At 45.2% G+C, this 17,083-nt stretch overlaps 1 protein-coding gene across 1 annotated transcript in view; it reads right to left on the bottom strand.

Moving 5' to 3' along the window:
* The window catches only part of pik3r3b (phosphoinositide-3-kinase, regulatory subunit 3b (gamma)), a 187,469-nt gene that overhangs the window by 122,181 nt on the left and 48,205 nt on the right, over window positions 1-17,083 (bottom strand). Inside the window, exons 2-3 of the mRNA XM_007899869.2 lie at window positions 12,013-12,105; window positions 11,371-11,448 (exon numbers count right to left, since the gene is read on the bottom strand). Of these exons, the coding sequence (XP_007898060.2) occupies window positions 11,371-11,448; window positions 12,013-12,043 (109 nt within the window). The 5' untranslated portion in view covers window positions 12,044-12,105. The remainder of the gene's footprint in view (window positions 1-11,370; window positions 11,449-12,012; window positions 12,106-17,083) is intronic.

The following is a 17,083-nucleotide window of genomic DNA, read 5'->3' as shown; positions in this document are numbered from 1 at the left end:
CTGTTTTTACAATGTATTTTCATAACATTGCCCTTTGAGAAGCTCAACCGTAAATGGGGAGACTGAGGTGGTTGGGGGGGGTGGGGAGGGGAGAGAGGAAATGAACATATCCTCCAAGTAGCGACATACAAAGTGTGATATGGGAAGTATTTCAGCGAATGCAATGCAACATTTTTTTTTGCAGCTGCTGCTCGAAGATTGAAAGGGGAACAAAGATTGATTTCATTTCACCGATTGCAAGCCACATTTCGGGAATACCTGAGTCAGGTTTGACCAGGGAGGAAATGGAAACCTTCGGGAGGAGGGGAGGTGGTGTGAGGCTGTGCAGTACATTAAATAACGGCTTCTTTGTGTGCAGGTTAGACATTGCCCCAAGAAACAGACACGTGGACTGAGGGTGTTTGGAAAAGCCTGACACTTGGTCCAACTCTGTTAGGCTTGGGTGTGTTGTTGCTGCTGAACTAACCAGGAAACCAGATATCAAAACATGCTCACCTGACAGCGATATCTGCCCGCCGAGACACGAAACTGACACAGAACCCTGGATAATGCCAACAATGTCGCCCACTGGTATTTGAAAGGTACGTGAAGCAAAGCAAAGCTAATGCTGGTGTGACCTTCAGTGGGCAGACAGCACACCGCTTCTGGCAGGGAAATGCTGAAGATTCCCCCTAGAGTGTTTGGCAGGGGTTCAACATTGCACGCTTAATGAGCTTGGGAGGTTTGTCTAGTCCTGTAAATTTACCCTGGAATAGAATACCCTTCCTCGGAGGATTGGGTGGTGGGGTGGGGGGGGGGGGTGGGGGGCGAGAGAGGGAACAACAGGGAATGTTTATAACGTATTATAACGTATTGTCACGTGGACAATAAAAGAATAACCAATGTGGTGTTTCTATGGCGAAGCCATTTCTTTTGGAAAAGAAACGTTTCTGATACTTTGCAAAGAGTAATAACACCAATTGCTACAATCCCTGTGTCCACAATACCCAAGGGAATAGGTTTAAATTCCCTAAATGCTGGAATTTTGCCCGATTTCAAGACTTCATGGTTCAGGAAGGTTTATCTTGCTTTCTACAGGTACATAAATATTAGTGGCACCATTGGGATTAGTTGGGATAACTTTTAATTACTTGTGTATGTCACAAGATCAAGAGAGAGGTTTGGATGAAGAAGGCCCTTTGGATTTACATCTCAGAATACCCACTTTACCATCCTCCCATTACAGCATCAAGTTGTTTCGAAACTAAGCGAGGTGCTGACCTCAATCACCCTCCCTCAAAACCCGTTCCAGTCGTTAATTGTGTAAAGAAATATTTCCCGCTTGGTGTCTGTACTGAAACATTTCCTGGGATCTGTCCTGAAATTGTCCACTGTAACCCTGAACCTGTGCCCTTTTGTTCTGCTGACTTGGTGTATCGGACAGTATTGTTCTGGGTTTACTTCTGCCCACTGACCCTTTGGAAATGCACATCACTGAAGCCAAATAGGATACAGGTTTCCGAGCAAAGTTTCAGTGGGTTGTCCAGCCACGCATGCTTTTATTTATAAAATCCTTCTGCAAATCTCTCAAATTGGACCCCATAATTAAGGGTTTGGTGCATACATTTAATTGGATCTGGTCAGTGGACACGATTTACAGGAACCTGCTGGCAGGTTCGCTGGCTGGAGCTGAATATGAAGCAATCTTAGGCTTGTACTCACAGTCAGTGGGTGAAGGTTCATTTTATTCCAAATTAAAGTTTGGTTAGTTGGTTTTTGTATTTTTTGTTAAATCTGGATCTACACCAATAAAAGACAGCTGGTGTAAGTAGGGCTCGAGAGCTTTCATCCATCAAAATTGTCCTGTGTACAGCGCAGCAGAATTAATGCCCACAGCCACCTCTTCGGTTGATTAAACCGTGAAGTTTAAGCAGGCAAAAAAAAATCATGAGATTAGTTTGGATGAAGACCCATCAGCCCATCTGATCTCATCCCTTCAGAAAATCTACCCAACATTCCTACCATCACAGCATCAAGCTGTGTTTTGCTTTAAATGAGTCCCAGTGTCCTGGCTTCAACCATCCTTATTGGCAACCCATTCCAGTCATTACTTACCCTCTGGGTAAAGAAAAGCTTCCTGACGTCTGTCCTGAAATTGCCTTCCGCAGCTCTAGGCAACTTGTGCAACAGTTTTGTTGCATCCTAAAATATTGTTCTAGGTTTACTTTCTTTTAAATCCTATTTAACATTTTATACAACTCTATGAGGCCAACTGTTCCCAGTCTGTCCCTCCACGTCTTGCCTATCAGGCTGGTTGGCCTTTTCATCGTTTTGGGTAAGGTTATCAAGGGATATGGGGCAACAGCAGGTAATTGGAATTGAGGTCCAATGGGGGAACAGGCTCATGGGGCTGAATGGCCTACTCCTGTTGCTATCAGCAGTCCTCTGGAGTACTGCTGATCTGCTTGGCTCAGGAAACGGATTACTGAGACCACCACAGAGGGGTTGGCTCGAGTTTGACATTCCGTTGCCAAGCACGTCACCACGGAGCCAGCTCAGCTGAAAAAATACCCTGGTTACTTCTCCCCAGGAGGATAGTCACCAGTTGATATCCAACAAAACATCGCTTTGAGCCCTCGCAAGGTGGATGGCAAATACCAGAAGCTCTCTGGGAGCTGCCTGGTGAGCAGCGCAGCTCAGCAGGAAACACACAAAAGCACTGTCGCCTTGAAAGCCATCGAGTCACAGGTGAGAGCCAGCAATCACTCCCTGTATTGTTTCAGGCTTGCAGGATTATATATCTGAAAGGAGTTACAGCCCCTTTAATTTCAGACAGACAGCAGCACCAATTGATAGCATTGTGGCACCACAGAAGGCATCATTGAGTCAAATAATTGAGGCTCAGGAAGCCAAAACCTTGGTCCTTTTGTGAAGTTGTGGTGTGTGTGTATCTGGCATCGGTTCAGCTGGATCTGGGATAGGTCAAGTGATTGTTTCTAGTCCCAGGGACAGCTGTGCTTTCCCAGATTATTCCGGCTCCTGAAGTCAACCAGCCTAATCCTTTGTTCAATAATAGATTTGAACAAAAAGGAGGAAGTCCCCCCCCATTCCCTCTTCCCATCAGACCACCGATGGCCCCATTGTCAAAGCCATTTCCAGGCAAAGAACAAAGCCATGCAGACCCAGAAAGTTCCAGGTTTCATCCCCCGGCTGTGCTGACCTTAATGACAATCGCTCATTTGGGTACTAGGTTTAACTTCCCAGGTTTAACTTCCCAGTTTCCCGTCAACCCTGGGCAGAAGTAGGCTCATTTAAATTGGCCTCTTGGTCCCATGCGCTCTGGAATGCTACCCTGCACGAGGGGCGATTATATGTAAATGTAAGGTGGTGGTGTTATTGGTGTACAAAGCTTTGGATGGGTGGGGGAGTTTGGGGTCAGATTTAATTTAATAACTTGAGAACTTGGCGAGATATCAAGTCCCAGAGCTCAGGACCGTTGAGGTCGCTGGTGCAGTGGAGAGTGAGATCTCAGCCAGGATTGTCACATTCTTTCAATCTTAACTTAAGTCTGTTGTCTTAAAATCTAAGGTTGGCCGGAATTATTGGGAAAATTTCTATGGTGTCGTCTTAATTTGTAAGCCAATTTCATTGCAGTTCTTAAAAACTGGTTTCCAAATTAGAACCGTATTCAATAATTTTTCCCAAATTTTGATCCGAAATGTTAAGACTTTAATGTTCACCACAGTGGCTTGGTTGAAGAAGGCCCTTCATGGTTTCCTGGCCAACACTGGCTGCCACATTCGCCTACAAATACACAGTCACTACACATTACAGAAACTTGGTAAAGTTTTGAGACAATCCCAGTGTTAGAGATGCTTATAGCAAATGGAGGAATTGCAATCACTTTTCACTCCACGTGTAAACAATTCCTCAAGTATCTGTCTATGCCTGTACATTCCACAACGGTCATTATTTATGCGAGTGTCGCCAGGCTATTTGACCCCAAGGGGGCATCATCCTGCAACCTAATCCTGTCTTGTCATCACCCGACTTGCGCGCGCGCACACACACACACACACACACACACACACACACACAGAGGCAGGAGTTTTCGAGTTATCAATTAAAAGCAGTAACTTTAGCTTCAATTTCTCCTCCCTGTCCCAAGGGCACCGAGGACAACTGCAAAATTCTCAGCCCCGCCCTGGCTGGGATCGGCTAACTCAGCACAACCTTCTCCAATGATCAGGTTGAGCTTTGCTCAGGTTTATTTCATAAAGATTCCAACACGGAAACCCTCTGTTCTGATCTTTATGACTCAAGACACACACTGCTGAGGAAGTTGTTTTCATCTTCACTTAGTGATACAGTTATAATAAATAATCCTTGCATTTGATATCGCGCCTTATCACGTCTTCGAGACGTCTCAAAGCGCTTCACGGGATATACGATCAAGTGAATTCACTGTTTGGTTTGTGGGCGAAACGCGGCAGCCAATTGCGCGCAGCAGCGTCCCACAAACAGTCGTGGACGGAGTGACTGAATTATTATTTCTGTGCACTGTGTGAGCGTCTCACTTGTCCAACCTGTGTGGGTTCCTTTCCGCCATAATAATAACATTTGCATTCGATATATCGCCTTTCACGTCGGGAGGACGTCTCCTTGGCACATCGTAGGATTTACTGTCATGTGCAATAACTGTGTATTCTGTAGACGAATGTGGCAACCAATTTACACAAACACAAGAAGTGAATCACCAATTATTATCTGGGAGATTGTTGGTCAGGACATCTGCAGAAACTCTTATCTTTTCGAATAGTGCCACGGTATCCTTTGTGTCCACTCGAACAGAGAACTTGGATCATCGTCTCAGCCACAAGGATGGCATCTCTTACAACACAATACTCCTCGAACACTGTACTGGAGCATCAGCCTAGACAGAGTCCTGATGTGGGGAGGGCTTGAACTTCTTGGAACCTTCTGAAGCAGAGCTGAGAGGTGAGAAGGCTACCAACTGAGCCAGGCTGATGCCTGACATTCGACCTATTTTTGTTCTATTAATTTTCCCACTGCCTTTCACAAGATTATTCCCTTCTCAACTGATAATGGCATAGAATTAAGGAGTCAATTGTGTCCAAACACAATGCGTTTCATTAAACAAACTAAAAGAGGGCATATCATTCAGCTCCCACTTGCCTCCACCCAAACTGTGTCCCAGTTAAAGCCTCACTTGATTTTGATTATTGCATCTCCTCTTTCTTTATATAATTGCAAGGCAAAATTCTGGCTCTGTTCAACATAGCTTGTTTGCTGTTCAAATAAAAACAGGTTACAGCAATTGCTGCACCAAAGTGTGGATAGGTATGTGGAGCCCAGAGAGGAAGGGTGCAAGACTAGGTTTAAATGAAGGGAAAGAGGATTTGTTACATTGAATTGCCAATGAGATGCTTTGGTCAATTGATTGCTTTTAATGGAGATGATTTGTTTTAGACACACTGGGACATGGGGTGAGGGGGAAAGAGGGGAGTGTGGATCTTTGAGTGCAGCAGCTGACTTGCTTGGGCTTAATAGTGGAGATGTGGGGGTTAATGACCTTTGTGGACCAGAGACAAGTTGTCTAGGTTAAATTCTGTTGGCAGTTTTTGATGGTATTTAGGTTTTAAGAAATGTTCTATAAACTCAAAATGCCACTTATTCTTCTGCAGACACGTCGCTGTTCATAGCCTCTGGCCAAACAAAAGAACTAGCAGTTTTATAGCTCCTCGTCACGCTGAGAAAAGTCTCAAAGAGTTCCAGAGTAATCTGCAGGCAAGGAGGTACAGTAATGTGTCAGCCTGGCTCAGCTAGTTGCAATGTCACCTCCAAGTAAGAGGTTGTGAGTTCAAGCCCCAAGTCGGGACTTTGAACTCAAATAGGCTGATACTCTGATGCCGTCCGCGGGTGAACTGTTAAATTGAGGTCCCCTCTGCTGTTCAGGTGGATTTTAAAGATCCCATGGCCATATTCAACAGAGTAGGGGGTTTCTCCACGTAGCAATCCTCCAGATATAATTGGCCATTTACTTCATGGCTGTTTGTGGGACAATGCTGAGCACAAACTGGTTGCTGTGTTCTCTACAAAATACACAGCCGCTATACAGCATTTCCGGGTCGTCAGGTCACTGCTGATGTTATTTCCTGCACTTCCAGTACAACAACAACTTGCATTTATATAGCGCCCTTCACGTGGGGTAGCGTCCCGGAGCGCTTGACAGTGGCGGAGTCTGACCCCGAGCCGGTGGCGGGGGGGGAAGAGGGAGGTGGGAGGTGACCGTAAGCACGATCAAGGGGGAAGACCTTTAGGTGCGATTTGAAAGTGGGGACAGAGGGAGCAAGGCGGAGGGATTGAGGGAAAGAGTTCCAGAGTTTCAGGGTGTAGTGGCTGAAGACACAGCCACCGATGGTGGAGCAGAGAGGACGAGGGACAAACAGGAGGCCGGAGCCAGCCGAGCGGAGGCAGCGAGTGGTGAAGTGGAGGGTTAAGCAAATCGGAGAGGTAGGCAGGTGCGAGGGCATGAAGGGATTTGAAAACGAGTGAGAGGATCTTGAAATCGAATCGTTCGGTAATTGGGAGCTAGTGGAGCCTGGCAACTTGGGATCGCGCTGTAATTGGTTTCGGGCTACATTGGGACACAATACAAGTGGGTTTCACTTTTATTGAAGAATGAAAATGATCCAATTTAAGTGGGTTGGGCTGGGCGGAGGGTGGGGTGGAGAAGTGTCTTTGCATTTCTATAATTTAAACAGTGGCCATTAAAAATGTACTAGTTATAAATTTTTCAGGTGGGGCATTAAATACGAGTGTAGCTCGAGATGAAAAGTCTTGAGCTTTGTGTTTCCAGGTGGAGGGGGCGGGGGGGGAATTGAATTCATCTGGACGGAAGGACTTAGCTAGGTAGCAAAATATAAAAAAAAGTAAACGGAGAGAATTAAGACTGTACGATGCAGCCACTAAATCTAGTTCTGTCAATGTGGCCAAAAAGGTCCCGGAAAGGGAAAGGGAAGCCACTTTGCTACCCAGAGTGAAGGACAGACCGATAAGTAATGTTGCTGTAATGACATATATAAATCTCCCAAGTTTAAATAATGGCAGAGAGCAGAAGCAATCTGCCTCCTGAATCATCCTCTCTAAAACAGCATCTTGTGTCATTATATAACCAATATATACTCTTGCTAAATACAGACATTGGGTGTTGAAGACGGCTGGAAACTGGCTGTTGCTAAACCGAACGAACTCAACTGATGCCCTGCCAAGAATAAGTTGAAATGCAATTTGGTGTTTTTGCAGTGAAACTCGCATCTGATGGGGTTATTTGTTTCGGGCCTCATCGTTGCTGTCCCACCCCGCTCTCAGCCACCCCTTGTCTCTAAAGCAAACACCTGCTGTTATTATACATCTTCCGCAGATGCTCCAAAGAGTTACTAACATGGCAAGCTGGTGCAGTGTCACTTTAAAGTCATTGCTAACCCAATGATGTCACCTTCTGTGCAGCATTCATTGTTACAACAAGGGAGTCACACTGGATCAATGGATGTCTCAAAGCATGTCACAGAGTTTACTGCAAAGGTATAGTGATAGAGTATTTTGTAGGGAAACTACACTGTAAGTTGGCCAATGACATAATTATTCTCCTTTGGGGAAGATAAGCCTGGTCTTCTTGGAGCAGGAATGTGGGAATCGAGCCAGCCCTCTGTGACAGTCGCGGTAGTCCAGTTCCTGAGCCAAACGGATCCGCAGTATTCCAGGGAACAGCTGATGACAGCACAGACCAGCCCAGCCTGGCTCATCAGCAGGACCAGGAAGGGCAGATCAGTCATTGGGAGCAGGAACTCTTTCCACTCTGCTCCTGTTAACCCTGCAAGCCAAAGCCCCAACAAGTAGGGTGGTCCTACCTGGACAAGCAGCAGGAAAGCTTGCCAGGCAGTGCTCTCAAAGGCAAGTTATGTAATTTTAGCCGGTTAGACTCCAGCAGTTACCCCAACCACACTCTGGGGTCCCCAAGCCTTGGCTCTTTCCAACCTGCACCTAATATGTACTTTCCGGAATTAGTTAAGCAGATTGTGTCCTTCCAAGGAGAGAGTGTGCATTCCATTCCATAAATATCTCTGGGATTTCCATGTGTAAATGGGATAAGGAATGTTCAGCTTGGTTTGGATACTCTTAAGCACGGTGATGGGTTTCTGCATGTGTCAGTCACCTGGCAAACCAAAGATAATCAGCAAAAGCAAGATCTTGTAATCTATAGAAATCATCCTGCAAGCCAAGGGCAGCATAACTTGGAATTGGAATCAGAGTTGGAATCCGTGCCTATTACATGCAAGATTCCCTTTAAAACAGAACTTAAGTTGCCAATTTGGGGGGATTTAAAATCAGACAACAGTCAGTTTGTCTGGGTTTACAGGGACCAGCTGGTTATAGGGGTGAAGGTCACCCATCTGTGGATATTGAAGCGAATGCCCCAGCACCCCTTAATCATGATTGACAATCCCTGAAATCTAGTTCGATTTCTGAAAAATTTGAATTACCATCTCTAATGGCTATCTGCCCTGAGAGGCCCCATTGTGTTTCAGGCCTGACAGCCAGATGCAAACCTTAGCCAAGCCTTTATACTAAGGTCTCAGTTGGCAGCATTCTTGCCTTTTGGGCCAGAAGCTTGTGGGTTTGAAGCCCACTGTGAGATCATGGACCGGCTGAGAATCCAGTGCCACATCCAGAAGTCGTCTTTTGGGGGACGGACTGTCGAAGCCAAGTCTGTTCACCTGTTCAGGTGGAGTTTAAGAGAATTTGGTCATTCAATCCACTGCTGTTTGTGGGACGCTTCTTTGCGCAACTGGCTGCCGCATTTCGACTATAGTGAAATACAGTCATTTCACTTTATAGTATATTCTATGAAGCGTCTTGGGACATGAAAGGAGCTATAACAAATGTCATTTTGTATTGTTTTATACTGTGTTATTATTACTCCTTCCTGCAATGGAATGCACCATTTGTCAAGTGAGACATGAACACAGACAAACCACCTCCAGGCCTCCTTGTGGTCTACTGGGCTCCTCCTTATGGAAAAGTTCCAAACCTCCACTTGACATCTTTCCAAGGCATTAGCTTCACAGAGATCGCTGTCCAAGAAGTGTGGGGAGAAATTTTCGTACTGTACAACGCGCCATTTTGAACGACAGTAAATTCTCATAAGTCTGATCTGGATAAATCGTATCATCGCCTAAGTCATACATCTGCGCAGTCCCTTTCAAACGTTTATATCTTCGGCCAAAGCCCGAGAAAACTTCACTGTTCCCAGACTATGATGCTCAGCGGAGGAGAATCCATTTTAATGCAAAAAAATCACGTGATTGCCTTTCATTGGGTAAACTCCAGGCCTGACGTCTCAAAGCGCTTCACAGAATATACCGTAAAGTGAACGAATTGACTATGTTTTGTGAACAAAACGCAGCAGCCAATTGCTCACAACAGTGTCCTAGAAACAGTAGTGGATTGAGTGACCGTATTATTATTATTTTTTGAAGGGATTATTACCCTGGAAAAGCGATTCGCCGATTGACTAACAACCGGGTTCCTACCTACTGCTGGGTAAACAGGCGTGTGGAGTAAGGAAACTTGCCTAAGGTTTCCCTGCCCGGGAATCGAACCCAGGTCCTCTCACTTGCGAGGCGAGTGCTCTAACCACTGAGCTACAGGACTCCACGACCTGAAAAGTTAACTCACTTTCCTCTCTCCATAGAGGCTGCCTAACCTGCTAAACGTTCCCATCGACTTCTGTTTGTGTTTCAGCTTTCCAGCATCTGAGGTATTTTTGCTTTTTGCCAAAGAATTGAGGCTGATAAAACAGCATCCCCTTGTGGTAACGAACAGCATGTACTCTAATGAGACCAACGTGATTGGGAGAGAAGCTATGAGCAGAAGAAAGTTCCTCCACGTAACTTTTGAATGCTGGCGAAGGGTGCTTGGTTTTACAGCCCTCCTCCCTGTCCTCCCCTTTCTATATCTTTCCTCGGACAAAAGAAGAGGGAAAGGTCCAGAAAACAAATGCAAAACACAAGACTCAATCACGTTTCTTTTTACCTACGAGAAAAGGCCTCAAAAGTAAAGCCCCTTTTCAGCCCGGGTTGATCTTTTGCGATTTGAAAGCCTCCATTTTTTTTTGGGGTGGGGGGTTGGTGGCTTGGGGGGGGGGGGGTGGGGTGCGGGGGGTGTGAGGAGGAGAAGTATTTTTTTAAAAAAACAATGGAATTTGCAAACCAGAAGTCGCCATTAACACAGTTCATCTGCCCGACATTCTTTGCCTTTTAGCGTCCAGTGATTGAAAGCAGTGGAATCATTTTGTCCCCCTAACGGTCTCCTTAACGGTATAATTGTTCTTGCTCTGGACGTTATAATAATAATAATCCTGGCATTTGATACAGCGCCTTATCACGTCTTCGAGATGTCTCAAAGCGCTTCACACTGTAATACACTGTAAATACACTGTATATTTTGTGGGCGAAACTCGGCAGCCAATTGCACACAGCAGCGTCCCACAAACAGTCGTGGATTGAGTGACCAAATTATTATCACTTTATCATTATTATTTTTTGAAGGGATTATTGCCCCCGGAAAAGCGATCCGCCAATCGACTAACAACCGGGTTCCTACTTACTGGTCGGTAAACAGAGTAAGGAAACTTGCCCAGTGTTTAGGTTTCTCGCTTGCGAGGCGAGTGCTCAAATTACTACAAGACTGCACATGCTGAGGGTTTCAATGCCACCTCGCTCCTGTATTATCCCAGGTGCCGAAACTTTGAACCTGACCAATACTTGACAGACCAGGATCAAAAGGGAAAGAGACAGAATGATTGGGAAATAAAAGGCATTACAGCTCTCTGAGGGCCAACATAGGGGCTGTGATTTTAAAATGAATGGACACCACATTCCCCTGCATTGACCTCCATTCCCCTCTCACCGCTTCCCACCCCCCCCCCCACAAAAAAAGATTTACAGCAGTTTACACACCTCCGCCCCCCCCCCACCCCGAAAGAAAATAAATTCACCCACCAAAATTTTACAATGCAACATCCTCAAAAAGAAACAGCCTTTTTAAGAATAACTCCCGTGGAAAGACACGCGAAACATGAGAGAGAGAGAGAGAGCAAAAGAACTATTTATTGGAATTCATGAATATCACAAATGCTCACTTCAACCTCAAAATTAAGAGCTTCTGCTTTTGGAACCGTTTCAGCCTCAAATACGGAATTTTTTTCATGGAATCAGAATCAAAAAAACCCACGAGGAAATGATCTGGATTGAGTTCCCTTCTGTGCACGGAACAGCAAAACCCGACCTGGATTCTCGGGCCTCTTACCTGTCTCCAGGATCTGTTTGAGGCTGGCGTTGCTCGGGGAGCCAGGAGGATGCCTGTAGAGGGTTTCGTTGTCTGCACCTGGTCATGGAAAGAGAATAAAGTCTGAGTATGATGATGATTGATAATAACAACTGCATTTCATAAAACATCTCCAGCAGAGAAAGTTGAGGGGTAAGTGATGGCGATGTCCAAGATAATGTGTGTCAGGCTGTATTTCCTACCAATCAACCTTTGAAAGCCCTCCGAGACTCTATCGGCATATAGGGGGCTATATAAATGCAAGTTGTTGTTGATGTTGTTATAACAGACTACCACTGTACTCAGATGTTTGAAAAGGTGGAATGTTAAAGGGTTCGAAGAGCGAGCAGGGGAGTGGAACTGGTTTGGCTGAAGGGGAAGAAAAATACCAGCGCGGACTTGATGGCTGAATGATTTAATGATTGTATGACCTCGACTGCCCCCCAGGCTGAACAGGCTTCCCCCACCCAGGTGGACATGAGGGAGATCTGGTTGCATGTGTTTGCGAGCCCACGTGCCTTCACGCCAACACGCCACACGTGTTCGGGCACAAAACACGCAAGGGTTTGAGCTGGTTTATGCTCCGGAAAGATTATTAACGCAGAGAAATTCCGTGGTCCGTACCTGGTCTCTCCAAACCCTCGGTGAGCTTCATTACAATCGGCAGCACTTGATCCGGCAAAGTTAACTGCTCGCTCAGCTCTTGCCCTGAGGGAACTGTCAACGTAGAACACATGAAGAATACTTATTATGCCGGCCTGCAGTCTCCTCCGAGCATCCACTGAAATGGATGCTTAATCACGTCCTTTATGTTGACAAAACATTTCATTGCAAAACACCTATTTCTTTTAATCACTTTAGACAAGAATCCGGTTGGCCATTCTGTCAGAGGAACGTCCTTGAACTAACAGCATCTACCAAAAAGTGACAAAAAAAAGTCATGAGACCATTACAATGCCCAATAAGTCTCAAAGAAATTGTAATTTTTTTTAGGTAATAGAGCAGCTGAAAAATAAGATGTTTTGGTCACCCCATATAACTTGTGGTTAAAGGGCGTCACTCTTTGGGCTGCACCAGCAAACGTCAGAGCTGCTTTATGTTCTGGCATCCAGTTTCTCTTTATTTTTTTTGTTGAAAATTTGGAGACTTTAAATGAATAATAATAATGACCGTAATCCTTGCATTTGATCCCGCGCCTTATCACGACTTCGAGACGTCTCAAAGCGCTTCACAGAATATACCGTAAAGTGAATTGACTGTATATTTGCGGGCGAAACGCGGCAGCCAATTGCGCACAGCGGCGTCCCACAAACAGTCGTGGATTGAAAATGACCAAATTGTTATTTAATTTATTTAGTAATAATAATAATCTTTGCATCTGATGCAGCACCCACAACGTCAAAACATCTCAAAGCAGCACTTCGCAGGTCATTAGTGTAAAGCGTGTGTAGGGTATCTGATCTCATCCTTCCAGAACCCACTCGCCCGCCAGAACCCCCAGCATCAGTCATATCTTAACCCAACTTCCCCTTCGCTTGGAAACCGGGGATGTTGTGCTGCTAGCGCTGGTCTGGAATTAGTGACTTAAGCCAATCGGCATCCATATTAGATTTAATTGAGTGGGATCCCAGTGTTATTAATCTCCGGAGGAAAACGGGTGCAGATCTTAGTCTCTCCGCTCCTCCGTGAGCTAATCAGTCTCTCCTAATCGGTTGATATAATGGGGGAATACCTCAGTGCCCACCAGTATCATCACCCTGTATACAGGGTGACCAAAATGTTGTGATACCGTTACAATGTCTAATACGTCTTAAAGAAATGATGATTTTTTAAGTAATTGTTATTCAAATAAATGGTATCACGACTTTCTGGTCACCCGGTAAAGCCCCTCTTCCCCTCCATCCATCACTGAATCCCATGGGCCATCATCTATGAGCACAAAGCACCTCCAAGTCATCTAATGCCACTCCACGTTTCACCTCTCAAACACCTGTTTTTGTTTGCGTTACGTTTCTTCTTAAATAAGTGACGGTAGGCACGGTCGTTGAGGAAGGTCTTCAAGCGCGACCTGAAAATGGGGAGGGGGAGAGGGGACTGGGGGGGCAAGGCGAGAGGATTGAGGGAGAGAGCTCCACAGCTTCGGGGAGCAGTGGCTGAAGGCACAACACAATGGAGACTCCCCTGGACGTTGTACTTCAACACGCTGCATCCTTAACGCCGTTGCAACATCTGCGTGCGTTTTTATTAACCTATTAAAACCTTGTTGATGAGAGATCTGGCGTGTGTTTGGCCAGGCAGATGCTGCTGTGTTTGCATTTTTAATGAAGCAATTTGCAAAGCTTCTGCGGAGAAGCTGACAAAATAAGCAAAGAGCAGGCCGGACTGACGGCAAGGAAACAAGGTCTCGGAGACATTCCTTCAGGCAGAAGAAGGAGAAGGAACCTGTACTGAAGGCCATCGGTGGAAAGGATTTCAGCTAATGTGGCTTTACACATGTGAACTAGATTGATTTTCTGGGATTGAACTGAACACTTTTTTTTGCAGTGTCCTGTGAGTGAATAATACTGACAATCCAAGCATTTGATGTAGCGCCTTTCACGTCAATAATATTAACAATAATAGTCCTTGCATTTGATACAGAGCCTTATTACGTCTTCGAGACGTCTCAAAGCGCGTCACAGAATATACTGCAACGTGAATTGCCTGCTTATTCTTGGGCGAAACGTGGCAGCCAATGGCGGGCAGCAAGATTCTGCACAATCTTAAAATGGTAAGACAAAGCTGGGCTTCAGGTTAGGACTGGATGGAAGTTGGGGCCTATAGTCCACTCTAAATTCTCAATCTGCATTGTGTACATCACGCCAGGAGTGAGATTCCTCGTGCTCGAATCCTTCCCTTTTAGCAACGCCACAGATACTGAGACGCTTTGCAATGTGGCTTCTGCGACTATAATTTCAGAGTTCTTATTTCAATTCAAAGTTGTAATTAAAAAAAGACACAAATAGACGCAAATAGTGATGCAGCGCCTTGTCCCAACCCCACTCAAATAAAGGCAGCATCAAACCATGATAACTTTTGTTTAACGTACACTAGAATTTTAGTTTAAAAAGCCAACGGGGGAAATGTATTTCATAAGAGCCCTTTTTGGCTGCTTTTCTCCCAGCATTAAAGCCAAACACACGAGCAATGGGTTGGAATAGGCTAAGCTGTACATTGCCTGGTAAGTGCTCCCTCCACCGGCCTCTCAGGTCACTGCAGCTGCTCCGAGCTTCAAATACAAGACTGCAATTTATTTCCAAATTGTATGGGAACAGTATCACAGGATCTACTTCGACCACATCAACAAAGCTCATTCCCCTCGCTTTAAACCCACACTCTCCCGCTTTCCATCTGTTTTCTGCAGGATTTCCAATCAGGAAACTAGGCGACGGATTATTCCATGAATTATTATTCCATTAACTCTAAATTAAATTAAAGTAACTCTCAAGTGTTCCACACCAATAATAATAATAATAATGTGGACTAACCTGGTGGCAATCAAACTGCTTTGGAGGGAGGGAAGGGAAGGAAATTGGTTAAAAATGGGTTGGGGGGGAAATCTCAATAAGTTTTATTTAAGTCCAGGGTTTTTTTTAAATAAAAGATGCCATTTAAATAAAACTGCTCCATGACGGTTGTGGTGCTGAGATAACAACACGTGAGGTTGCGGTGTCAGAGGTCTTGTCCTTCGGGTGAGACACCGAACCGAGCTCCCGTCTTTAAGCGCTCTGAGACGCCGTCCGGCGTGGAGGGCGCTATATAAATCCAAGTTGTTGTTGTTGTTTGCCTGATCACAGGATTGCTGTGTGTCACAGCAGCAGAAACCCGCACCTCCGCTGGTTCTGTTGTGCCGCAGAATCTGCAACGTGCAGCGCTCGTGATTTCCACGAGGTGGCGCAAGGGCAGTTCAAACAATGCACCCAACCAGCGCGGAGGACCGGTCAATGTTACCCCAACGCTGGGGCTCAGTGACGCTCCAACCAACTACACCGTCGGTTGTGGACTTGGGAGCACAGCACAGCTGCAGGTGTTGGGTGATGGAGATTCTCTTTTACCTCTCCCTACCTCAACCACAACAACAACAACAAGATTGCATTTATAGAGCGCCTTTCACGTCCCAAGGCACCTCATCATTGATATATATATATATACACACATATATATATATACACACATATATATATATGTGTGTATATATATCAATGACAGGGTGCCTTGGGACGTCCTATATATATATGTGTGTGTGTGTATATAATTTAAAAAGCTGTGTTTGATGTTCAATGCAATACAGTATATATTTAAGAGGTCGATCACGTTGGAAGCACATCCTAAAGTGCATTCACTGGGCTGGGTGGGTATGAGACACATACACACACACACACACTCCCACCCACATATTTATGCAGGATTTTTTTTTCTTCGACTGCAAAATGTAGTGAGTGTGCATTTGTGGGCGAATTTAATAAACCGCGCGGTTCGGGGAGAGTATCGACGGTTTTTGAGAGCCTCCCAGAACGGCTTTTATAAACCACTCAGAAAAAGTCTCTCGCTCGATAAAAGAACGTTTCACAAATTTCTTCTTCTGGTCAGACATTTCCCTCTCTGGCTCCCCCTTCTCTCTCTCTCTCTCTCTCTCACACACACACACACACACACACACACACACTCCCTGCCCCTCTCTGGATCGCCTCAGCCTTATGCTTTCAACTGACTTATGCCAGAAGGAATTTTTCTCACACTCCGCAGCGAAGATATGCTTTCTACGCATTTAATGCCAGCATCCTTGCTGCCGTGCTGTGCCAAGGACATCCAGTTACTATCAGTTACAGTGAAAAAAAAACCTCAGCCAGCTTTCACTCGTCCATTGGGGGTCCCAGCATACAGGCACAAACATGCTAATAAGGTATTCGAGACTGGGCCAGTTCTCCCCTAAGGAGGAGAGATGCCAATTGCCAGTATTAACCAGGTTATTGTACTAACAGAACTCCTCACACACAACAAACAGAAAGGGTTATCAGGACACAGAACGAACCTAGCACAAGCTACACAGTCAATTCACTTTACAGTATATTCTGTGATATCAAACGAAGGATTATTATTGTTATCAAACACTTCTATTGAAGCAGAATCCATGCTACCTCTTCATAAGTGAATTAGAGGGCAGTAAAAACCCTGTTATAGCGGGCTCTGTATGACACAAGGTCGCTTGGCATGCTTTCTTTTAGTAAATAAAAGGTTCGGGAGGTTTACGAGCAGATGGTGAGACACAGCGAAGACTGTAATTAGATTCCAGACAGTGCTTTCCGCGACATTCACAAACCATTGCAATGCCTTTTACATGGTTTAGGTTGTTGGAGAGTTTCGGAAGAGAACAGCTTAGACAGCGTTTCTAGAGTATCTGTGGTTTTCGCTGGACACGAGTTGAATGCCTTCCTTTCCAGGCCCAGGGAAATTTCCACGTGTGTGGAGTGGAGCTCTCAGTACGGATTTGTTAATGAGTTCCTGCGAGTCAGACTTATAGAAAAACCTTAGTGTCATTTTTAAAAAAAAACATGTGGACTCTTATTTGGACATTGGGATCAAACTTGTGACATTTGCAGAGCGGATTTTTGATGTTAAATACATGTAACTCCTACATTCGATAACGTGCCTTATT

Source organism: Callorhinchus milii, unplaced genomic scaffold (genome assembly GCF_018977255.1).
Source record: "Callorhinchus milii isolate IMCB2004 unplaced genomic scaffold, IMCB_Cmil_1.0 Scaffold5, whole genome shotgun sequence".
NCBI classification, from domain to species: domain Eukaryota; kingdom Metazoa; phylum Chordata; class Chondrichthyes; order Chimaeriformes; family Callorhinchidae; genus Callorhinchus; species Callorhinchus milii.
This window is presented reverse-complemented; position numbering and strand designations above follow the sequence as displayed.